General features: G+C 55.2%; 1 protein-coding gene and 1 non-coding gene across 7 annotated transcripts; both read right to left on the bottom strand.

Moving 5' to 3' along the window:
• On the bottom strand, positions 1-22,257 carry LOC107307256 (aurora kinase B-like). Of its 6 annotated transcripts, XM_085534390.1 has the most exons (10): positions 21,558-21,601; positions 20,137-20,182; positions 18,414-18,540; positions 16,103-16,157; positions 14,395-14,448; positions 13,683-13,874; positions 10,151-10,289; positions 7,597-7,745; positions 2,316-2,490; positions 25-695 (listed from the first exon to the last, which is right to left on the bottom strand). In XM_085534390.1, exons 2-10 carry the CDS (start codon positions 20,179-20,181, stop codon positions 528-530), a joined length of 1,104 nt encoding a protein of 367 aa, XP_085390516.1. In that variant the 5' UTR covers position 20,182; positions 21,558-21,601; the 3' UTR covers positions 25-527. The 6 variants fall into 6 exon arrangements, with proteins under 6 accessions (XP_085390520.1, XP_085390517.1, XP_085390516.1 ...); XM_085534391.1 differs by lacking the exon at positions 14,395-14,448 and having other exon boundaries at positions 4-695; XM_085534392.1 differs by lacking the exons at positions 18,414-18,540; positions 20,137-20,182 and adding an exon at positions 22,027-22,257 and having other exon boundaries at positions 21,558-21,904.
• On the bottom strand, positions 22,108-22,234 carry LOC116652655 (U8 small nucleolar RNA). Its single transcript, XR_004305796.1, has one exon. It is a non-coding gene; the product is annotated as a U8 small nucleolar RNA (small nucleolar RNA).
• Positions 22,258-24,946: the final 2,689 nt, after the last annotated feature.

Below are 24,946 nucleotides of genomic sequence, written 5' to 3'. Positions count from 1 at the left end.
GGGGGGGCTCGTTTTCTTTGGGGGGGTCCTCATTTTCTTTATGGGGGGGTCTCGTTTTCTTTAAGGGGGATCCTCATTTTCTTTAGTGGGGGGTCCTGGTTTTCTTTATGGGGGGGGTCTCGTTTTCTTTATGGGGGGGTCCTGGTTTTCTTTATGGGGGGGGTCCTCATTTTCTTTAGGGGGGGGGTCCTGGTTTTCTTTGGGGGGGGTCTCGTTTTCTTTATGGGGGGGGGTCCTTGTTTTCTTTATGGGGGGGGTCCTTGTTTTCTTTATGGGGGGGGTCCTGGTTTTCTTTATGGGGGGGGGGGTCCTTGTTTTCTTTAGGGGGGTGGTCCTCGTTTTCTTTAGGCGGGGGTCCTGGTTTTCTTTATGGGGGGGGGTCCTGGTTTTCTTTGGGGGGGGGTCCATGTTTTCTTTATGGGGGGGTCTCATTTTCTTTAGGGGGGGTTCCTCCTTTTCTTTAGGGGGGGGTCCTGGTTTTCTTTATGGGGGGGGGTCCTCGTTTTCTTTATGGGGGGGGTCCTTGTTTATGGGGGGGTGTATGAGGGGGGCAGGACCCTTCGGGAGTGGGCTCGCACCCAGGGGTGCTGCAGGACCCCCCGCAGGGGGAGGCGCTCGGGGGGGCTGTGACGGAGCAGGCGGCCAATGAGATCGCGGGCACCTTCAGGGACCACGGGGGGGAAATGGAGATCCACCTATTAAATGGGGGGGGGGGACAAGGTTAGAGACCCCCCCCAGAATAAGAAGACCCCCACCCCAATATAAACACCCCCCCCAGCCAAGAGACCCCCCCCAGTTTGGGTAAGGGGGGATAGGGTGTGAAGATTGGGGGGTAATAGAGGGGAGGGGGTTAGGAGAGGGACTGGGGGGGGGACAAGGTTAGGGACCCCCCCCCAGAATAAGAGACCCCCCCCCAGCCAAGAGACCCCCCCCCAGTTTGGGTAAGGGGGGGATAGGGTGTGAAAATGGGGAGGGGTCCTCCCTTTTTAATGCGATGGGGGTCCTTCCATTAATGGGGTGTGGGGGGGTCCTTCCATTAAAGGAATGGTGGGGGTCCTCTATTAATGGGATGGGGGGGGTCCTTCCTTTAATAGGGTGGGGGGGTCCTTCCATTAATGGGATGGGGGGGTCCCCCCTTTTATGGGGGGGGGTCCTTCCATTAATGGGGTGGGGGGGTCCCCCCTTTTATGGGGGGGGGGGGTCCTTCCATTAATGGGGTGGGGGGGGTCCTTCCATTAAAGGGATGTGGGGGGGGTCCTTCCATTAATGGGCTGGGGGGGGGGGTCCTCTATTAATGGGTTGGGGGGGGTCCTTCCATTAATGGAATGGGGGGGGTCCCCCCTTTTATGGGGGGGGGGTCCTTCCATTAATGGGATGGGGGTCCTTCCATTAAAGGAATGGGGGGGGGGTCCTTCCATTAATGGGCTGGGGGGGGGTCCTCTATTAATGGTTGGGGGGGTCCTTCCTTTAATAGGGTGGGGGGGGGTCCTTCCTTTTAAGGGGTGGGGGGGGTCCTCCATTAATGGGATGGGGGGGTCCTTCCATTAATGGGATGGGGGTCCTTCCATTAATGGGGTGGGGGGGGTCCTCTATTAATGGGTGGGGGGGGTCCTTCCATTAATGGGATGGGGGTCCTTCCTTTTAAGGGATGGTGGGGGTCCTCTATTAATGGGATGGGGGGGGTCCTTCCATTAATGGGATGGGGGGGGGGTCCTTCCATTAAAGGAATGGGGGGGGTCCTCTATTAATGGGATGGGGGGGGTCCTTCCTTTAAAGGAATGGGGGGGGTCCTCTATTAATGGGATGGGGGGGGTCCTCCATTAATGGGATGGGGGTCCTTCCATTAATGGGGTGTGGGGGGGTCCTTCCATTAAAGGAATGGGGGGGGTCCTCTATTAATGGGATGGGGGGGGTCCTTCCATTAATGGGATGGGGGTCCTTCCATTAATGGGGTGGGGGGGGTCCTTCCTTTTATGGGGTTGGGAAGGGGGGGGTCTTTCCTTTTAGGGGGTGGGGGTCCTTCCTTTTATGGGGTTGGGGTCTTCCCTTTTATGGGGTTGGGAAGGGGGGGGGTCCTTCCTTTTATGGGGTTGGGAAGGGGGGGTCCTTCCTTTTAAGGGATGAGGGGGGGTCCTCTATTAATGGGATGGGGGGGGTCCTTCCATTAATGGGATGGGGGGGTCCCCCCTTTTATGGGGGGGGGTCCTTCCATTAATGGGATGGGGGTCCTTCCATTAAAGGAATGGGGGGGGGGTCCTTCCATTAATGGGCTGGGGGGGGTCCTCCATTAATGGGGTGGGGGGGTTGTAGCCCACCTTAGTGATGCGCCGATAGGTCTCAGCGTGGGAGGTGCTTTCAAATGGGGGGTGTCCCACCAGCAGCTCGTAACACAAGACCCCCAGACACCACAGATCCACCTTCTCGTCGTGGGTCCGACCCTCCACCATCTCGGGGGGGAGGTAATCCAGGGTCCCACACATCGTCTTCCTCCTGGGGGGGGGGTTTATGGGGGAGGGGGGGGCAAGAAACAGGAGAGACCCCCCCCCCATATCCCCTTAATGAGGCCTGTGTTGGATGGGGAGGACTCAGTGGGGTCCAATATGGGCATATATGGGGTCTTATGGGGTCCAATATGAGCTTGGGGGTCCCATATATGGGGTCTTATGGGGTACAATATGGGCTTGGGGGTCCCATATATGGGGTCCTATGGGGTCCCTGGTCAGCCTCCATCCATAACATGGGGGGTTATTGGGGAGGGGGGGCAAAAAACATGGGGGTATTTGGGAGACCCCCCCCCAATATCCCCTTATTGAGGCCTGTGTTGGATGGGGAGGACTCAATGGGGTCCAATATGGGCATATATGGGGTCCCATATATGGGGTCTTATGGGGTCCAATATGGGCTTGGGGGTCCCATATATGGGGTCCTATGGGGTCCCTGGTCAGCCTCCATCCATAACATGGGGGCTTATGTGGGGGGGGGGTTAAGAAACATGGGGGTATTTGGGAGACCCCCCCCCCCATATCCCCTTATTGAGGCCTGTGTTGGATGGGGAGGGCTCAATGGGGTCCAATATGGGCATATATGGGGTCTTATGGGGTCCAATATGGGCTTGGGGGTCCCATATATGAGGTCTTATGGGGTCCTATGGGTTCCCTGGTCAGCCTCCATCCATAACATGGGGTTTTATGGGGGGGGGGTTAAGAAACATGGGGGTATTTGGGAGACCCCCCCCCCATATCCCCTTATTGAGGCCTGTGTTGGATGGGGAGGGCTCAATGGGGTTCAATGTGGGCATATATGGGGTCTTATGGGGTCCAATATGGGCTTGGGGGTCCCATATATGGGGTCCTATGGGGTCCCTGGTCAGCCCCCATCCCTATAAGGCATAACATGGGGGTTTTATGGGGGGGGGGTCAAGAAACATGGGGGTATTTGGGAGACCCCCCCCATATCCTCTTAATGAGGCCTGTGTTGGATGGGAAGGGCTCAATGGGGTCCTATATGGGCATATATGGGGTCTTATGGGGTCCAATATGGGCTTTGTGGTCCCATATATGGGGTCATATGGGGTCCTATGGGGTCCCTGGTCAGCCTCCATCCATAACATGGTGGTTTATTGGGGAGGGGGGGGCAAAAAACATGGGGGTATTTTGTGGACCCCCCCCCCCCCCATATCCCCTTAATGAGGCCTGTGTTGGATGGGGAGGACTCAGTGGGGTCCAATATGGGCATATATGGGGTCTTATGGGGTCCAATATAGGCTTGGGGGTCCCATATATGGGGTCTTATGGGGTCCTATGGGGTCCCTGGTCAGCCTCCATCCATAACATGGGGTTTTATGGGGGGGGGGGGTCAAGAAACATGGGGGTATTTGGTAGACCCCCCCCCACAATATCCCCTTATTGAGGCCTGTGTTAGATGGGGAGGGCTCAATGGGGTTCAATGTGGGCATATATGGGGTCTTATGGGGTCCAATATGGGTTTGGGGGTCCCATATATGGGGTCTTATGGGGTCCTATGGGGTCCCTGGTCAGCCTCCATCCATAACATGGGGGCTTATGTGTGGGGGGGGTTAAGAAACATGGGGGTATTTGGGAGACCCCCCCCAATATCCCCTTATTGAGGCCTGTGTTGGATGGGAAGGGCTCAATGGGGTTCAATGTGGGCATATATGGGGTCTTATGGGGTCCAACATAGGCTTGGGGGTCCCATATATGGGGTCTTATGGGGTCCTATGGGGTCCCTGGTCAGCCTCCATCCATAACATGGGGTTTTATGGGGGGGGGGGGTCAAGAAACATGGGGGTATTTGGGAGACCCCCCCCCCCATATCCCCTTATTGAGGCCTGTGTTGGATGGGGAGGACTCAATGGGGTCCTATATGGGCATATATGGGGTCTTATGGGGTCCAATATGAGCTTAGGGGTCCCATATATGGGGTCTTATGGGGTCCTATGGGTTCCCTGGTCAGCCTCCATCCATAACATGGAGGTTTTATGGGGGGGGGTTAAGAAACATGGGGGTATTTGGGAGACCCCCCCCCCATATCCCCTTAATGAGGCCTGTGTTGGATGGGGAGGACTCAGTGGGGTCCTATATGGGCATATATGGGGTCTTATGGGGTCCAACATAGGCTTGGGGGTCCCATATATGGGGTCATATGGGGTCCTATGGGGTCCCTGGTCAGCCTCCATCCATAACATGGGGGTTTTATGAGGGGGGGTTAAGAAACAGGGGGGTATTTGGTAGACCCCCCCCCAATATCCCCTTATTGAGGCCTGTGTTGGATGGGGAGGGCTCAATGGGGTTCAATGTGGGCATATATGGGGTCTTATGGGGTCCAATATGGGCTTGGGGGTCCCATATATGGGGTCTTATGGGGTCCTATGGGGTCCCTGGTCAGCCTCCATCCATAACATGGGGGTTTTATGAGGGGGGGTTAAGAAACAGGGGGGTATTTGGTGGACCCCCCCCCCCCCCCCCATATCCCCTTATTGAGGCCTGTGTTGGATGGGGAGGACTCAGTGGGGTCCTATATGGGCATATATGGGGTCTTATGGGGTCCAATATGGGCTTGGGGGTCCCATATATGGGGTCATATGGGGTCCTATGGGGTCCCTGGTCAGCCTCCATCCATAACATGGAGGTTTTATGGGGGGGGGGTTTAAGAAACATGGGGGTATTTGGTAGACCCCCGCCCCCATATCCCCTTATTGAGGCCTGTGTTGGATGGGGAGGACTCAATGGGGTCCAATATGGGCATATATGGGGTCTTATGGGGTCCAATATGGGCTTGGGGGTCCCATATATGGGGTCTTATGGGGTCCTATGGGGTCCCTGGTCAGCCTCCATCCATAACATGGGGGTTTATTGGGGAGGGGGGGGCAAGAAACATGGGGGTATTTGGGAGACTCCCCCCCCATATCCCCTTATTGAGGCCTGTGTTGGATGGGGAGGGCTCAATGGGGTTCAATGTGGGCATATATGGGGTCTTATGGGGTCCAATATGGGCTTGGGGGTCCCATATATGGGGTCCTATGGGGTCCCTGGTCAGCCTCCATCCATAACATGGGGGCTTATGTGCGGGGGGGGTTAAGAAACATGGGGGTATTTGGGAGACCCCCCCCCCATATCCCCTTAATGAGGCCTGTGTTGGATGGGGAGGACTCAGTGGGGTCCAATATGGGCTTGGGGGTCCCATATATGGGGTCTTATGGGGTCCATGGTCAGCCCCCCCATTACCTGAGGGAGGGGGCATGTCCTATATATGGGACCCTATGGGGTCCTATGGGGTCCTCTGCCCCCATTACCTGAGTGAGGGGCCATGTCCCATATATGGGACCCTATGGGGTCCTATGGGGTCCTCTGCCCCCATTACCTGAGTGAGGGTTCATGTCCCATATAGGGGGTCCTATGGGGTGGTCCCCCATTACCTGAGTGAGGGGTCATGTCCCATTATATGGGATCTTATGGGGTCCTATGGGGTCCTATGGGGTCCTCTGCCCCCATTACCTGAATGAGGGGTCATGTCCCATATATGGGGCCCTATGGGGCCCTATGGGGTCCTATGGGGTGGTCCCCCATTACCTGAGGGGTCATGTCCCATATATGGGACCCTATGGGGTCCTATGGGGTCTCTGGTCAGCCTTCTCCCCCATCTTAAAGGGCCAGGACCCCCATAAGGGGCATTAGATGGGGTTGGTGGCATGGATGGGGTCATGTCCCATATATGGGGTCATGTCCCATATATGGGATCTTATGGGACCCTATGGGACCCTATGGGACCCTATGGGGCCCTATGGGGTGCTCCCCCATTACCTGAGGGGTCATGTCCCATATATGGGGCCCTATGGGGTGGTCCCCCATTACCTGAGTGAGAGGTCATGTCCCATATAGGGGGTCATGTCCCATATATGGGATCTTATGGGACCCTATGGGGTCCTATGGGGCCCTATGGGGTGCTCCCCCATTACCTGAGTGAGGGGTCATGTCCCATATAGGGGGTCATGTTCCATATATGGGATCTTATGGGACCCTATGGGACCCTATGGGGCCCTATGGGGTACTATTGGGTCCCTGGTCAGCCTTATCCCCCATCTTAAAGGGCCAGGACCCCCATAAGAGTCATAACATGGGGTTGGTGGCATGGATGGGGTCATGTCCCATATATGGGGTCATGTCCCATATATGGGACCCTATGGGGCCCTATGGGGTGGTCCCCCATTACCTGAGGGGTCATGTCCCATATATGGGGTCCTATGGGACCCTATGGGGTCCTATGGGGTGGTCCCCCATTACCTGAGTGAGAGGTCATGTCCCATATAGGGGGTCATGTCCCATATATGGGATCTTATGGGACCCTATGGGGCCCTATGGGGTCCTATGGGGTCCTATGGGGTCCCTGGTCAGCCTTATCCCCCATCTTAAAGGGCCAGGACCCCCATAAGGGTCATAACATGGGGTTGGTGGCATGGATGGGGTCATGTCCCATATATGGGATCTTATGGGACCCTATGGGGCCCTATGGGGTCCTATGGGGTCCCTGGTCATCCTCCCCATTACCTGAGTGAGGGGTCATGTCCCATATATGGGATCTTATGGGGTCCTATGGGGTCCTATGGGGTGGTCCCCCATTACCTGAGGGGTCATGTCCCATATATGGGACCCTATGGGGTCCTATGGGGTCCTATGGGGTGGTCCCCCATTACCTGAGGGGTCACGTCCCATATATGGGATCTTATGGGGTCCTATGGGGTCCTCCCCCCCCATTACCTGAGTGAGGGGTCATGTCCCATTATATGGGATCTTATGGGGTCCTATGGGGTCCTCTGCCCCCATTACCTGAGTGAGGGGCCATGTCCCATATAGGGGGTCATGTCCCAAATATGGGATCTTATGGGACCCTATGGGGTCCTATGGGGTCCTCTGCCCCCATTACCTGAGTGAGGGGTCATGTCCCATATATGGGATCTTATAGGACCCTATGGGGTCCTATGGGGTCCTATGGGGCCCTATGGGGCGGTTCCCCATTACCTGAGGGGTCATGTCCCATATATGGGGCCCTATGGGGCCCTATGGGGTGCTCCCCCATTACCTTAGTGAGGGTGCGTGCACGGACCACCCGAAGTCGGCGATCTTGAGCTCCCCCTTGAGGCCCAGCAGCAGGTTCTCGGGTTTGATGTCGCGGTGAATCACCTTCTTGGCGTGGCAGTACAGCAGCGCGTCCGCCAGCTCCTCCATCAGCTGCATAGGGGATATATGGGGTTATATAGGGGGGGTATGGGGTTATATGGGGGGGTATGGGGTTATATGGGGGGATATGGGGTTAGATGGGGGGATATGGGGTTAGATGGGGGGATATGGGGTTATATGGGGGGTTATGGGGTTATATGGGGGGATATGGGGTTATATGGGGGGGTATGGGGTCCGCCAGCTCCTCCATCAGCTGTACATGGAGGGGTATGGGGTTAGATGGGGGTTATGGGGTTAGATGGGGGTTATGGGGTTAGATGGGGGGTATGGGGTTATATGGGGGGGTATGGGGTCCACCAGCTCCTCCATCAGCTGCATAGAGGATATGGGATTAGATTTGGGATATGGGGTTATATGGGATATATGGGGTTATATGGGGGTTATGGGGGTTATATGGGGTTATATGGGGTATAGGGGGGTTATGGGGTTATATGGGGGGATATGGGGTTATATGGGGTTATATGGGGTATAGGGGGGTTATGGGGGTTACATGGGGGGATATGGGGGGATATGGGGGTTATGGGGTTATATGGGGGGATATGGGGTTATGGGGTTATATGGGATATATGGGGTTATATGGGGGGGTATGGGGTTATATGGGGGGATATGGGGTTATATGGGGGGTATAGGGGTTATATGGGGGGGTATGGGGTTATATGGGGGGGTATGGGGTTATATAGGGGGGTATGGGGTTATATAGGGGGGTATGGGGTTATATGGGGTTAGATGGGGGGTATGAGGTTATATGGGGGGATATGGGGTTATATGGGGGGTTATGGGGTTATATGGGGGGATATGGGGTTATATGGGGGGATATGGGGGTTATATGGGGGGATATGGGGTTAGATGGGGGATATGGGGTTATATGGGGGGTATGGGGGTCCGCCAGCTCCTCCATCAGCTGGATAGGGGATATGGGGTTATGGGGTTATATGGGGTTATATGGGGGATATGGGGTTATATGGGGGATATGGGGTTATATGGGGGGTTATATGGGGGGTATGGGGGTTATATGGGGGGATATGGGGTTATATGGGGTATAGGGGGGTTATGGGGTTATATGGGGGGATATAGGGTTAGATGGGGTTATATGGGGGTTATATGGGGTTATATGGGGTTATATGGGGGTTATATGGGGTTATATGGGGGTTATATGGGGTTATATGGGGTTATAATGGGGTTATATGGGGTATAGGGGGGTTATATGGGGGTTATATGGGGGGATATGGGGTTATATGGGGTTATATGGGGGGATATGGGGGTTAGATGGGGGGATATGGGGTTATATGGGGTTATATGGGGGGATATGGGGTTATATGGGGTTATATGGGGTTATATGGGGTTATATGGGGTTATATGGGGGATATGGGGTTATGGGGTTATATGGGGTATAGGGGGGATATGGGGTTATATGGGGGGATATGGGGCTATATGGGGGTTATATGGGGTTATATGGGGGTTATATGGGGGTTATATGGGGTTATATGGGGTTATATGGGGGGTTATAATGGGGTTATATGGGGGGTATGGGGTTATATGGGATTATATGGGGGGTATGGGGTTAGATGGGGGGTATGGGGTTATATGGGGGTATGGGGTTAGATGGGGGTTATATAGGGGATATGGGGTTAGATGGGGGTTATATGGGGGATATGGGGTTAGATGGGGGGGTATGGGGTTATGGGGTTATATGGGATTATATGGGGGGTATGGGGTTATATGGGGGATATGGGGTTATATGGGGGGGTATGAGGTCCGCCAGCTCCTCCATCAGCTGCATAGGGGATATGGGGTTATATGGGGGGTATGGGGTTATATGGGGGGGTATGGGGGTATGGGGTCCGCCAGCTCCTCCATCAGCTGCATGGGGGATATGGGGTTATGGGGTATAGGGGGGTATTGGGGTTATATAGGGGGGTATGGGGTCAGAGAGACCCTAAAAGGACTATGGGGTCCTTATGGGGTCCCTATGGGGTCAGATGGGCTATGGGGTCCCTATGGGGTGATATGCGGTCCCTGTGGGGTGATATGGGGTCCCTATGGGTCTCACCGTGGCGCTGCGGGGCTCGTCCAGGCGCCGGCAGCGCTGCAGCTCCTTGTAGAGCTCCCCATGTGGATGAGGCTATGGGGTCCCTATGGGGTCTCTATGTGTCCCTATGTGGTCAGATGGACTATGGGGTCCCTATGGGGTCCTTATGGGGTCCCTATGTGTCCCTATGGGGTCAGATGGGCTCTGGGGTCCTTATGGGGTCCCTATGGGGTCCCTATGTGTCCCTATGGGGTCAGATGGACTATGGGGTCCTTATGGGGTCCTTATGGGGTCAGATGGACTATGGGGTCCCTATGGGTCCCTATGGGGTGATATGGGGTCCCTATGGGGTCTCTATGGGTCTCACCGTGGCGCTGCGGGGCTCGTCCAGGCGCCGGCAGCGCTGCAGCTCCTTGTAGAGCTCCCCCCTTGGCGCGTACTCCAGGATGAGATAAACTCGTTTGCGGTCGTGGAAGTAGTTGTACAGACGGAGAACGTTGGGGTGACTGGGGGGGGGGCACCAAAAATAACAGTGTAAGGACCCAAAATTAACGCTATAAGACCCAAAAATCGACACTATACCACCCCTATACCCCCCTCATACCCTCTAGGATCCCCCATTGACCCTAAATACCCCCTATATCCCCCAAAGGACCCCATATACCCCCTCTATCCCCCAAAGGACCCCATATAGCCCCTACACCCCCCCAAAGGACCCCATATAGCCCCTACACCCCCCCCAAAGGACCCCATATAGCCCCTACACCCCCCCAAAGGACCCCATATAGCCCCTACACCCCCCCTATATCCCCCCAATGACCCCAAAGGACCCCATATAGCCCCTATACCCCCCCTATATCCCCCCAATGACCCCAAAGGACCCCATATGGCCCCTATACCCCCCCTATATCCTTCCAATGACCCCAAAGGACCCCATATAGCCCCTATACCCCCCCTATATCCCCCCAATGACCCCAAAGGACCCCATATAGCCTCTATACCCCCCCCCATACCCCCCTAGGATCCCCCATTGACCCTAAATACCCCCTATACCCCCCCAAAGGACCCCATATAGCCCCTATACCGACCCCATACAGCCCCTATATCCCCCCCAGGACCCCAAAGGACCCCATATATCCCCCAAAGGACCCCATATATCCCCTCAGGATCCCCCAAAGGACCCCATACAGCCCCTATATCCCCCCCAGGACCCCATATATCCCCTATACCCCCCCAAAGGACCCCATATAGCCCCTATATCCCCCCCAGGACCCCAAAGGACCCCATATAGCCCCTACACCCCCCCAAAGGACCCTATATAGCCCCTATACCCCCCCAAAGGACCCCATATAGCCCCTACACCCCCCCAAAGGACCCTATATAGCCCCTATACCCCCCCAAAGGACCCCATATAGCCCCTACACCCCCCCAAAGGACCCTATATAGCCCCTATACCTCCCCCAAAGGACCCCATATAGCCCCTACACCCCCAAAGGACCCCATATAGTCCCTACACCCCCCCAAAGGACCCCATATAGCCCCCCTATATGCCCCCCAGGATCCCCCAATGACCCCAAATACCCCCCCAAAGGACCCCATATAGCCCCTATACCGCCCCTATACCCCCTCCATACCCCACCAGGATCCCCCAAGGACCCAATAGAGCATCTATACCCCCATATACCCCCCCTACACCCCCCCAAAAGACCCCATATAGCCCCTATACCCCCCAAAGGACCCCATATAGCCCGTATACCGACCCCATATAGCCCCTATACCCCCCCAGGATCCCCCAGTGACCCCAAATACCCCCCCAAAGGACCCCATATAGTCCCTATACCACCCCAATGACCCCAAAAGACACCATATAGCACCTATACCCCCCCAAAGGACCCCATATACCCCCCAAAGCCCCCCAAAGGACCCCATATACCCCCCAAAGCCCCCCAAAGGACCCCATATAGCCCCTATGTCCCCCCATTGACCACAAAGGACCCCATATAGCCCCTATGTCCCCCCATTGACCACAAAGGACCCCATATATCCCCTATATCCCCCAAAGGACCCCATATACCCCCTATATCCCCCAAAGGACCCCATATAGCCCCTATACCGACCCCATATAGCCCCTATACCACCCAAAGGACCCCATATATCCCCTATATCCCCCATATAGCCCCTATACCCCCCTATATCCCCCATATATCCCCTATACCCCCCTATATCCCCCATATATCCCCTATACTGACCGTAGATGTGCCTGGATCTCGATCTCCCTCCTCAGCTGATGCTCCACCCCCTATATCCTCCTTTAAACCCATAAGACTTCAAAGGACCCCATATAGCCCCTATACCCCCCCAGGATCCCCCAATGACCCCATATACCCCCTATAACCCCCCAAAGGACCCCATATATCCCCTATATCCCCCAAAGGACCCCATATATCCCCTATATCCCCCATATATCCCCCCAATGACCCCAAAGGACCCCATATATCCCCTATACCCCCCCAAAGGACCCCATATATCCCCTATATCCCCCATATAGCCCCTATACCCCCCTATATCCCCCATATATCCCCTATACCCCCCCAATGACCCCAAAGGACCCCATACAGCCCCTATACCCCCCCAAAGGACCCCATATATCCCCTATATCCCCCATATATCCCCTATACCCCCCTATATCCCCCATATATCCCCTATACCCCCCTATATCCCCCATATAGCCCCCATACCCCCCCAGGATCCCCCAATGACCCCATATATCCCCTATACCCCCCTATATCCCCCATATAGCCCCTATACCGACCCCATATAGCCCCTATACCCCCCCAATGACCCCAAAGGACCCCATATACCCCCTATATCCCCCAAAGAACCCCATATATCCCCTATACCCCCCTATATTCCCCATATATCCCCTATACCCCCCTATATCCCCCATATATCCCCTATACCCCCCTATATCCCCCATATAGCCCCTATACCCCCCTATATCCCCCATATATCCCCTATACCCCCCTATATCCCCCATATAGCCCCTATACCCCCCCAGGATCCCCCAATGACCCCATATACCCCCTATACCCCCCCAAAGGACCCCATATATCCCCTATATCCCCCATATATCCCCTATACCCCCCTATATCCCCCATATATCCCCTATATCCCCCATATATTCCCTATATCCCCCTATATCCCCCATATATCCCCTATATCCCCCCCCTATATCCCCCATACCCCCCCAGGATCCCCCAATGACCCCATATATCCCCTATACCCCCCTATATCCCCCATATACCCCCTATACCCCCCTATATCCCCCATATATCCCCTATACCACCCTATATCCCCCATATAGCCCCTATACCCCCCTATACCGACCCCATATAGCCCCTATACCCCCCAGGATCCCCCAATGACCCCATATATCCCCTATACCCCCCTATATCCCCCATATAGCCCCTATATCCCCCATATATTCCCTATATCCCCCATATAGCCCCTATACCCCCCTATATCCCCCATATAGCCCCTATACCCCCCTATATCCCCCATATACCCCCTATACTGACCGTAGATGAGCCTGGATCTCGATCTCCCTCCTCAGCTGATGCTCCACCCCCTATATCCTCCTTTAAACCCATAAGACTTCAAAGGACCCCATATATCCCCTATATCCCCCAAAGGACCCCATATAGCCCCTATACCGACCCCATATAGCCCCTATACCCCCCCAGGATCCCCCAATGACCCCATATATCCCCTATATCCCCCAAAGGACCCCATATATCCCCATATATCCCCTATATCCCCCAAAGGACCCCATATACCCCCTATATCCCCCATATATCCCCTATACCCCCCTATACCCCCCATATATCCCCTATACTGACCGTAGATGAGCCTGGATCTCGATCTCCCTCCTCAGCTGATGCTCCACCCCCTCCTTCTCGATTTGGGATTTGAAAAGCACTTTTAGGGCCACCACGAAACGCGACGTCCTCTCCCTGGCCAGGTAAACGTTCCCAAACTTCCCCTTCCCCAAAGGCCGCCCCACCTCGAAGTCCTCGATGCTGAACGTCTTCCTATAGGGTCACATCCATAATAAGGTCTATGGGGCATGAACAAGACCCCATAGGGGACCCATATGGCTCAGGGGGTCCCCAATGCCCCTTATGGGGTCCCAATGGTGTCCCCATACAGCTCAGGGGATCCCTATGACCCTTATGGGGTCCCCATATGGCTCAGGGGTCCCCAGTGCCCCTTATGGGGTCCCCATATGGCTCAGGGGGTCCCCAGTGCCCCTTATGGGGTCCCATGACACCCCAGTGCCCCCTATAGGGTCCCAATGGTGTCCCCATATGGCTCAGGGGACCCCAGTGCCCCTTATGGGGTCCCCATGACCCTTATGGGGTCCCCAGTGCCCCTTATGGGGTCCCCATGACACCACAGTGCCCCTTATAGGGTCCCCATATGGCTCAGGGGGTCCCCAGTGCCCCTTATGGGGTCCCCATATGGCTCAGGGGTCCCCAGTGCCCCTTATGGGGTCCCCATGACACCACAGTTCCCCTTATAGGGTCCCTATATGGCTCAGGGGGTTCCCACCTCGAAGTCCTCGATGCTGAACGTCTTCCTATAGGGTCACATCCATAATAAGGTCTATGGGGCATGAACAAGACCCCATAGGGGACCCATATGGCTCTGAGGACCCCCAGTGCCCCTTATGGGGTCCCATGACACCCCAGTGCCCCCTATAGGGTCCCCAGTGTCCCTTATGGGGTCCCCATGACACCCCAGTGCCCTTTATGGGGTCCCCATATGGCTCAGAGGACCCCTATGACCCTTATGGGGTCCCCATATGGCTCAGGGGGGCCCCAATGCCCCTTATGGGGTCCCCATGACCCTTATGGGGTCCCCAGTGTCCCTTATGGGGTCCCATGACACCCCAATGCCCCCTATAGGGTCCCAATGGTGTCCCCATATGGCTCAGGGGATCCCTATGACCCTTATGGGGTCCTTATGGGGTCCCCATATGGCTCAGGGGACCCCAGTGCCCCTTATGGGGTCCCCATGACACCCCAGTGCCCCTTATAGGGTCCCTATATGGCTCAGGGGGTTCCCACCTCGAAGTCCTCGATGCTGAACGTCTTCCTATAGGGTCACAACCATAATAAGGTCTATGGGGCATGAACAAGACCCCATAGGGGACCCATATGGCTCAGGGGGTCCCCAGTGCCCCTTATGGGGTCCCCAATGGTGTCCCCATATGGCTCAGGGGACCCCAGTGCCACTTATGGGGTCCCCAGTGCCTCTTATGGGGTCCCAATGGGGTCCCCATATGGCTCAGGGGGACCCCAATGCCCCTTATGGGGTCCCCAGTGCCCCTTATGGGGTCCCTATATGGCTCAGGGGGTCCCCATGACACCCTATAGGGTCCTGTAGGCGTCCCCATATGGCTCAGGGGGTCCCCAATGCCCCTTATGGGGTCCCCAATGGTGTCCCCATATGGCTCAGGGGGTCCCCAGTGCCTCCTATGGGGTCTTTATGGGGTCCCCATATGGCTCATGGGGTTCCCACCTCGAAGTCCTCGATGCTGAACGTCTTCCTATAGGGACACAACCATAATAAGGTCTATGGGGCATGAACAAGACCCCATAGGGGACCCATATGGCTCTGAGGACCCCCAGTGCCACTTATGGGGTCCCCAGTGCCCCTTATGGGGACCCCATGATACCCCAGTGCCCTTTATGGGGTCCCCAGTGCCCCTTATGGGGTCCCCATGACACCCCAGTGCCCCTTATGGGGTCCCCAGTGCCTCTTATGGGGTCCCAATGGGGTCCCCATATGGCTCAGGGGGTCCCCAATGCCCCTTATGGGGTCCCCAGTGCCCCTTATGGGGTCCCAATGGTGTCCCCATATGGCTCAGGGGACCCCAGTGCCCCTTATGGGGTCCCCAGTGCCCCTTATGGGGTCCCAATGGTGTCCCCATATGGCTCAGGGGACCCCAGTGCCCCTTATGGGGTCCCCAGTGCCCCTTATGGGGTCCCAATGGTGTCCCCATATGGCTCAGGGGGATCCCAATGCCCCTTATGGGGTCCCCATGACACCCCAATGCACCTTATGGGGTTCCAATGGTGTCCCCATATGGCTCAGGGGGTCCCCAGTGCCCCTTATAGGGTCCCAATGACACCCCAGTGCCCCTTATGGGGTCCCCAGTGCCCCTTATAGGGTCCCCATGACACCCCAGTGCCCCTTATGGGGTCCCCAACCCCTCCCTATAGGATCCCTATAAGGACCCCCCCCCATAACTCACGGTGGGTGCTGTGGGGTCGCAGTGCTGCTGGGGGGCTCCACAGGGACCCGTCCAGCTATTGGGGTTGGGGGGGGGGACAACAAGAAAGCACGTCACACTGAGACCCCCCCCCAAATAGACCCCTACCCCAATAGACCCCCACCCCAATGTCCCCCAACCTCAATAGACCCCCATCCCAATGGACACCCACCCCAATAGACCCCCTACAGACCCCCTTAACGGACCCCCCCCCCAATAGACCTCCCACCCCAATAGACCCCCACCCCAATAGATCCCCACCCCAATGCCCCCCAACCTCAATAGACCCCCACCCCAATGGACCCCCACCCCAATGGACCCCCTACCCCCCAAAAGACCCCCTTAATGGACCCCCACCCAATAGACCCCCCACCCCAATGGACCCCCCCCCCCCAATAGACCCCTACCCCAAACCCCTCCCCCAATGGACCCCCACCCCAATGGACCCCCACCTCAATAGACCCCACACCCCAATAAACCCCTTAATGGACTCCCCCCCTTCAATAGACCCCCAACCCCAATAGACCTCCTACCCCCCCAACAGACCCCCCCTTAATGGACCCCCACCCCAATAGACCCCCACCCCAATGGCCACCCCCCATGGACCCCCATCCCCAATAGATCCCCTCTTAATCAACCCCCCCCCAATAGACCCCCACCCCAATGGATCCCCCCCCACTGTGGACCCCTGCCCCCAATAGACCCCCACCCCAATGGACCCTCACCCCGATAGATCCCTGCCCCCAATAGACCCCCCCCAATGGACCTCCATCCCCCAATAGACCCCCCTTAATGGACCCCCACCCCAATAGATCCCCCAATAGACCCCCACCCCAATGGTTCCCCACCCCAATAGACCCCACCCCAATAGAAACCCACCCCAATAGAAACCCACCCCAATAGACCCCCACCACAATGGATTTCCCCCCCTTAATGGCCCCCCCCCCCCATTAAAGGACACCCCCCCATTAGAGGACCCCCCCCCCCCCAATTACTGGACCCCCACCCCAATAGACCACCCCCCATTAATGGACCCCCCCCATTAAAAGACCCCCTCCACCCCCTTTAGTGGAACCCCCCATTCCCCCCCCCATTAATGGACCCCACCCCTCAAATGCCCCCCCCCATTTAATGAACCCCCCTCCCCCATTAAAACACCCCCCCCCCCATTAATGGACCCCCCACCATTAAAGGCCCCCCCTATTAAAGAACACCCCCCCCCAATAGACCCCCCCCCATTAAAGGCCCCCCCCTCCCCCATCAAACGACCCCCCCCCATTAAAGAGCCCCCCCCCCATTAGAGGCGCCCCCCCATTAAAGGACCCCCACCCCATTTAAAGAACTCCCCCCCCTTAAATGACCCATCCCCCCCATTAAAGGAACCCCCACCCCAATAGACCCCCCCCATTTAAAGGACCCCCCCCCCATTAATGGACCCCCCCCATTAAAGAACAACACCCCCCACCCCAATAGACCCCCCCCCCATTAACGGACCCCCCCCCATTAAAGGACCCCCCCACCCCAATAGACCCCCCCCATTTAAAGGACCCCCCCCCCATTAATGGACCCCCCCACCCCAATAGACCCCCCCCCCCATTAAAGGAACCCCCCACCCCAATAGACCCCCCCCATTTAAAGGACCCCCCCCCCCATTAAAGAACAACACCCCCCCCCCCAATAGACCCCCCCCCATTAAAGGAACCCCCCCACCCCAATAGACCCCCCCCCCCATTAAAGGAACCCCCCCATTAAAGGACCCCCCCACCCCAATAGACCCCCCCCATTTAAAGGACCCCCCCCCCATTAATGGACCCCCCCCATTAAAGAACACCCCCCCCCCATTAAAGGACCCCCCCACCCCAATAAACCCCCCCCCCATTAAAGAACACCCACCCCCATTAAAGGACCCCCCCCCCCATTAATGGACCCCCACCCCAATAGACCCCTACCATTTAAAGGACCCCCCCCCCCATTAATGGACCCCCCCCCATTAATGGACCTCCCCACCCCAATAGACCCCCCCCCCCATTAAAGGAACGCCCCACCCCAATAGACCCCTCCCATTTAAAGGACCCCCCCCCCCCCATTAATGGACCCCCCCCCATTAATGGACCCCCCCACCCCAATAGACCCCCCCCATTTAAAGGACCCCCCCCCCATTAATGGACCCCCCCCATTAAAGAACACCCTCCCCCCATTAAAGGACCCCCCCCCCCATTAATGGACCCCCACCCCAATAGACCCCTACCATTTAAAGGACCCCCCCCCCCCATTAAAGCCCCCCCCCCATTACCTGGCACAGGCATTGCTTTGGGGGGGGGCACCCGTCCCGCAGCCCTTTGTAGCAGCAGAGCATCCGAGGGGGTCCCTGTGCTGGGTGGGGGGGGGTCCTTACAGGGAACCCTATGGGGGGCTCCGCCCTATAGGGGATGGGAGGCCATTAAAGTCAATGGGGGAATAGACCCCCTATAGGGGATTGTATGGGGTCTGTTCTATAGGGGATAGGAGTCTTATGGGGGTCTATATGCGGTCTTATTGGGGTCCTATGGGGTTTATATGGGGTCTTATGGGGGTCCTATGGGGTTTATATGGGGTCCTATGGGGTTATATAGGGTCTTATGGGGGTCCTATGGGGTCTTATGGGGGTCATATGGGGTTATATGGGGTCTTATGGGGGCCATTAAAGTCAATGGGGGGGAATAAACCCCTATAGGGGATTGTATGGGGTCTGTTCTATAGGGGATGGGAGGCCATTAAAGTCAATGGGGGGAATAGACCCCCTATAGGGGATTGTATGGGGTCTTAAGGGGGTCCTATGGCGTTATATGGGGTCTTATTGGGGTCCTATGGGGTTCATATGGGGTCTTATGGGGGTCCTATGGGGTTATATGGGGTCTTATTGGGGTCCTATGGGGTTCATATGGGATCTTATGGGGGTCCTATGGGGTTTATATGGCGTCCTATGGGGTTATATAGGGTCCTATGGGGTTTATATGGGATCTTATGGGGGTCCTATGGGGTTTATATGGGATCTTATGGGGGTCCTATGGGGTTTATATGGGGTCTTATGGGGGTCCTATGGGGTTTATATGGGGTCTTATGGGGGCCATTAAAGTCAATGGGGGGAATAGACCCCCTATAGGGGATTGTATGGGGTCTGTTCTATAGGGGATGGGAGGCCATTAAAGTCAATGGGGGGGAATAGATCCCCTATAGGGGATTGTATGGGGTCTTATGGGGGTCCTATGGGGTTTATACGGGATCTTATGGGGGTCTATATGGGGTTTATATGGGATCTTATGGGGGTCCTATGGGGTTATATGGAGTCTTATGGGGGTCCTATGGGGTTTATATGGGGTCTTATTGGGGTCCTATGGGGTTCATATGGGGTCTTATTGGGGTCCTATGGGGTTCATATGGGGTCCTATGGGGTCCTATGGGGTTTATATGGGGTCTTATGGGGGTCCTATGGGGTTTATATGGGGTCCTATGGGGTTTATATGGGATCTTATGGGGGTCCTATGGGGTTATATGGGGTCTTATGGGGGCCATTAAAGTCAATGGGGGGAATAGACCCCCTATAGGGGATTGTATGGGGTCTGTTCCATAGGGGATGGGAGTCTTATGGGGGTCTATATGGGGTTTATATGGGATCTTATGGGGGTCCTATGGGGTTATATGGAGTCTTATGGGGGTCCTATGGGGTTTATATGGGGTCCTATGGGGGTCCTATGGGGTTTATATGGGATCTTATGGGGGCCATTAAAGTCAATGGGGGGGGAATAAACCCCTATAGGGGATTGTATGGGGTCTTATGGGGGTCCTATGGGGTTTATATGGGATCTTATGGGGGCCATTAAAGTCAATGGGGGGGAATAGACCCCTATAGGGGATTGTATGGGGTCTGTTCTATAGGGGATGGGAGGCCATTAAAGTCAATGGGGGGGAATAGACCCCCTATAGGGGATTGTATGGGGTCTGTTCTATAGGGGATTTTAATGGGGGGGGGTTGTTACCTTTAGGGCGTACAGTGTAGGGTTGATGTTCTCTTTGTAGGACATCCTAAATGGGGGGGGGCACAGAATGGACCCCAATGATTTAATGTATCCTATAAGCACCCCCACCCCCCCATAAGCCCCATAGAATCCCCATAAGACCCCTATAGGACACCCCCCACCCCCCCCGGACCCCCATAGGATCCCCAAATAAGCCCCATAAGACCCCCATATAAGCACTATAGGACTCCTATAGGACCCCATAGAACCCCTATAGGACCCCCATAGAACCCATATAAACCCCATAGAACCCATATAAACCCCATAAGACCCCCATAGAACCCCATAAGCCCAATAGGACCCCCATAAGACCCCATATAAACCCCATAGGACCCATAAAAGCCCCATAGGACCCTATAGGACCCATATAAACCCCATAGAAGCCCCATAAGACCACATATAAACCCCATAGGACCACTATAAGACCCCATATTACCCTATAGGACCCATAACCCCATATAAGCCCCATAGAACCCCATAGAACCCCCATAAGACCACATATAAACCCCATAGGACCCCGTAGGACCCCATATAAATCCCATAGGACCCCCATAAGACCCCTATAAGCCCCATAGGATCCCCATAAGACCCCATATAAGCCCCATAGGATCCCCATAAGACCCCATATAACCCCATAGGACCCCCAGAAGACCCCATAAAACCCCTATAGGACCCCATAAGAACCCATAGAAGACCGATAGAACCCCCGTAAGACCCCTATAGGACCCCATAAGCCCCATAGGACCCTCATAGGACCCCATATAAGCCCCATAGGACCCTATAGGACCCCTATAAGACCCCATAAGACCCATATAAGCCCCATAAGACCCCATAAAACCCCTATAGGACCCCATAAGAACCCATAGAAGCCCGATAGAACCCCCATAAGACCCCTATAGGACCCCCATAAGACCCCATATAAACCCCATAGGAACCATATAAGCCCCATAGGACCCAATAGGACCCATATAAACCCCATAGAAGCCCCATAGAACCCCATAGAAGCCCCATAAGACCACATATAAACCCCATAGGACCCCCATAGGACCACTATAAGATCCCATATAACCCTATAGGACCCATATAACCCCATAGGACCCCCATAAGACCACATAGAACCCTATAGGACCCATATAAACCCCATATAAGCCCCATAGAACCCCATAGAACCCCTATAAGACCACATATAAACCCCATAGGAACCATATAAGCCCTATAGGACCCATATAAACCCTATAGGACCCCCATATAACCCCATATAACCCCATATAACCCCATAGGACCCCATATAACCCCATATAACCCCATATAACCCTATAGGACCCATATAAGCCCCATATAACCCCATATAGCCCCTATATAACGCCCCCCCCCCCCTTTACCCGCCGCTCCGACCCGTTCAGCTCCGCGGCTCCGCTTCAAATCCTCCTCCCTCGCTCCCATTGGCTGCCGCCCAACGCTCTGCGGCCTCTCATTGGTTAACGCCGAGCTGGGAACCGCCCACTTTCAGGCTCCCTCGCTCGTTTCTGATTGGCTGGTTACACGACTTCCGGGCAAAAGGTGGGTGGGGCTTATTGCGAGCCACGCAGTCTGATTGGCTGGCCACACGACTTCCGGGTTTGTGCTAATTGGCTGCCGACATGATCTCAGGGCTACTTCCGGTGGCTGACAGCCGTTAGGAGCCGTTTATCATTGGCTGGTTGATGACTTCCGGGGCGGGATCTAGGCGCTATAAATAACGTATCACCTCTGCTTTTAGTGACATTGAATTCAACCAATCAGAGACCGGATTCAAAAACGCAGTCAGCCAATAAGATAGAAGAACACGCTAAAAAAAAATGCAGGACTTACAGGTAACCAATCAGAAGCAAGTGCGTGCTTAGAACCCGGAAGTAACCCCCTACATCCGGTCTGCCCCCGCAGCGTGACGTCATCAGAGAGGTGCCCGCGGGTGTTGCCGGCCCGCGTCACGTGGTTGTGTAATCACGTGATCATGACGCTCCAATCATCACGCACTGCCCGCACTGCGGGGGCAGGTCAGGATGTACCGCACTGACGATGCCAATATGGCGTCCGACTCCCGCTCCCAACGCTAATCTACACCTATATAAGACACGGTGATTAAACCCGAAGCCGTTCTTGCTCCCATCCGAACAATGGCAGCGTCGGTAGTATCGGTGACCTTAGTTTATCCCGTATTGAGCGCTGTGTTGTGCGGAAAATACGCTTTTTTACCCTAAAATGCGCTCCCACAATGCACCGCGCCGCTCATTTGCATAAAAGCCGAGAAGCGAGCGCACGCCCCACGCTGAAAGAGCCTCACTTGCATGTTGAGGAGGCTCACAGCGCTCATTGGCTGCTCAGAGGTTCATTTGCATAAGGGGCGGAGCTCCACACTTCCCGCGGCAAGAGCCTCATTTGCATATTAGGCGGGGATATAGAAGGATCCGAGCGCTCATTGGCTGATCCGAGATATATTTGCATAAGGGGCGGAGCTTCACGCTTACTTTATTATCAATGAATACAAAAATAGGGGGGGGGGGAGGGGATTTATGGCTTTTCCACCCCCAAAACCACCCATTTTTACCCCAAAATCGACCCCCCTGTATAAAACGAAGCCCCTCCCTCAATAAAAGCCCCCCCCCATTAATTTAAGCCCCCCATTGATATCAAAGCAACCTCCTCTTCCGGCCCAATGTGACGGCAAGCAGCAGCAGCTCAGTGGCTGCGGGGGGGACGCTGTTGGGGGGGGGGGAAATAGGGGTTAATATGGGGGGCTATGGGGTTATATGGGGCTACATGGGGTTATATGGGGTTATATGGGGGTATATGGGGTTATATGGGGTTATATGGGGTCTTATGGGGTTATATGGGGTCTTATGGGGGTCCTATGGGGTTTATATGGGGTCTTATGGGGGTCCTATGGGGTCTTATGGGGTTATATGGGGTCTTATGGGAGTCCTATGGGGTCCTATGGGGTCTTATGGGGTCCTATGGGGGCCCTATGGGGTTTATATGGGGTCTTATGGGGTCTTATGGGGTTATATGGGGTTATATGGGGTTTATATGGGGTTATATGGGGGTCCTATGGGGTCTTATGGGGCTTATATGGGGTCTTATGGGGTTATATGGGGTCTTATGGGGTTATATGGGGTTTATATGGGGTCTTATGGGGTTATATGGGGTTTATATGGGGTTTATATGGGGTTATATGGGGTTTATATGGGGTCTTATGGGGTTATATGGGGTCTTATGGGGGTCCTATGGAGTTATATGGGGTCTTATGGGGGTCCCTATGGAGTTATATGGGGTCTTATAGGGTTATATGGGGTTATATGGGGTCTTATGGGGGTCCTATGGGCCTTATATGGGGTCTTATGGGGTTTATATGGGGTCCCTATGGGGTTATATGGGGTCTTATGGGGGTCCTATGGGGTTTATATGGGGGTCCTATGGGGTTTATATGGGGTCTTATGGGGGTCCTATGGGGTCTTATGGGGGTCCTATGGGGTCTTATGGGGTTATATGGGGTCTTATGGGGGTCCTATGGGGTTATATGGGGTCTTATGGGGTTATATGGGGTCTTATGGGGGTCCTATGGGGTTATATGGGGTCTTATGGGGTCTTATGAGGGTCCTATGGGGTTATATGGGTCTTATGGGGGTCCTATGGGACTTATATTGGGTCCTATGGGGTTTATATGGGGTCTTATGGTGGTCCATATGGGTTTATATGGGGTCTATATGGGGTCCATATGGGGCTATATGGGGCCAACTGGGGACTACAGGGGTCCCTATGGGGCTATATGGGGCGATATGGTTTTACATGGGGTCCATATGGATCTATAGGGGTCCATATGGGGTCTATATGGGGTCTATATGGGGTCTATATGGGTCCATATGGGGTCTATATGGGGTCTATATGGGGTCTGTATGGGGTCTGTATGGGGTCTGTATGGCTATGGGGTCTATATGGGGTCTATATGGGGTCTATATGGGGTCTATATGGGTCCATATGGGGTCTGTATGGGGTCTGTATGGCTATGGGGTCTATATGGGGTCTATATCAGGTCTATATGGGTCCATATGGGATCTATTGGGGTCCATATGGGATCTATATGGGTCCATATGGGTCTATATGGGGTCTATATGGGTCCATATGGGGTCTGTATGGGGTCTATATGGGGTCTATATGGGGTCTGTATGGCTATGGGGTCTATATGGGGTTTATATGGGGTCTATATGGGGTCTGTATGGGGTCTATATGGGTCTATATGGGGTCTATATGGGTCCATATGGGGTCTCCCCCCCCCTATAACCCACCTGCAGAGTGTGAGTGTGAGGTTGAAGGCGCTGAGATCCCATTGTTCCAATAGGGTCAGCCCAGCAGCAGGGAGGCAGCAGCGTGACATAGGGTGGCTGTAGGGTTAAGGGAATAACAGACCCCCCCCCCCAGGGAGGATTTGGGGTCCCACCCCCCATTTTGGGGTCCCTATAACCCCAATATCCCCCCATATCCCCCCATAACCCCAATATCCCCCCATATCCCCCCCACTTTGAGGTCCCAGCCCCCCCACCTCCCCATTTTGGGGTCCCTATAACCCCAATATCCCCCCATACCCCCCCACTTTGGGGTCCCTACCCCCCCCATACCCTCCCCATACTCCCCCCCCCCCCCCCAGAAGACCCCATATAGACCCATAGGGACCTTAAACAGCCCCATATGGACCCCATATGGACCCCATATAGACCCCATATAGCCCATATGGACC

This window comes from Coturnix japonica, unplaced genomic scaffold (assembly GCF_054131305.1).
Source record: "Coturnix japonica strain WE unplaced genomic scaffold, WE-NBRP24 Scf082, whole genome shotgun sequence".
In the NCBI taxonomy this organism is placed as follows: domain Eukaryota; kingdom Metazoa; phylum Chordata; class Aves; order Galliformes; family Phasianidae; genus Coturnix; species Coturnix japonica.
Note: the sequence above shows the minus strand (reverse complement) of the source record. Positions and strands in the feature narration are given on the sequence as shown.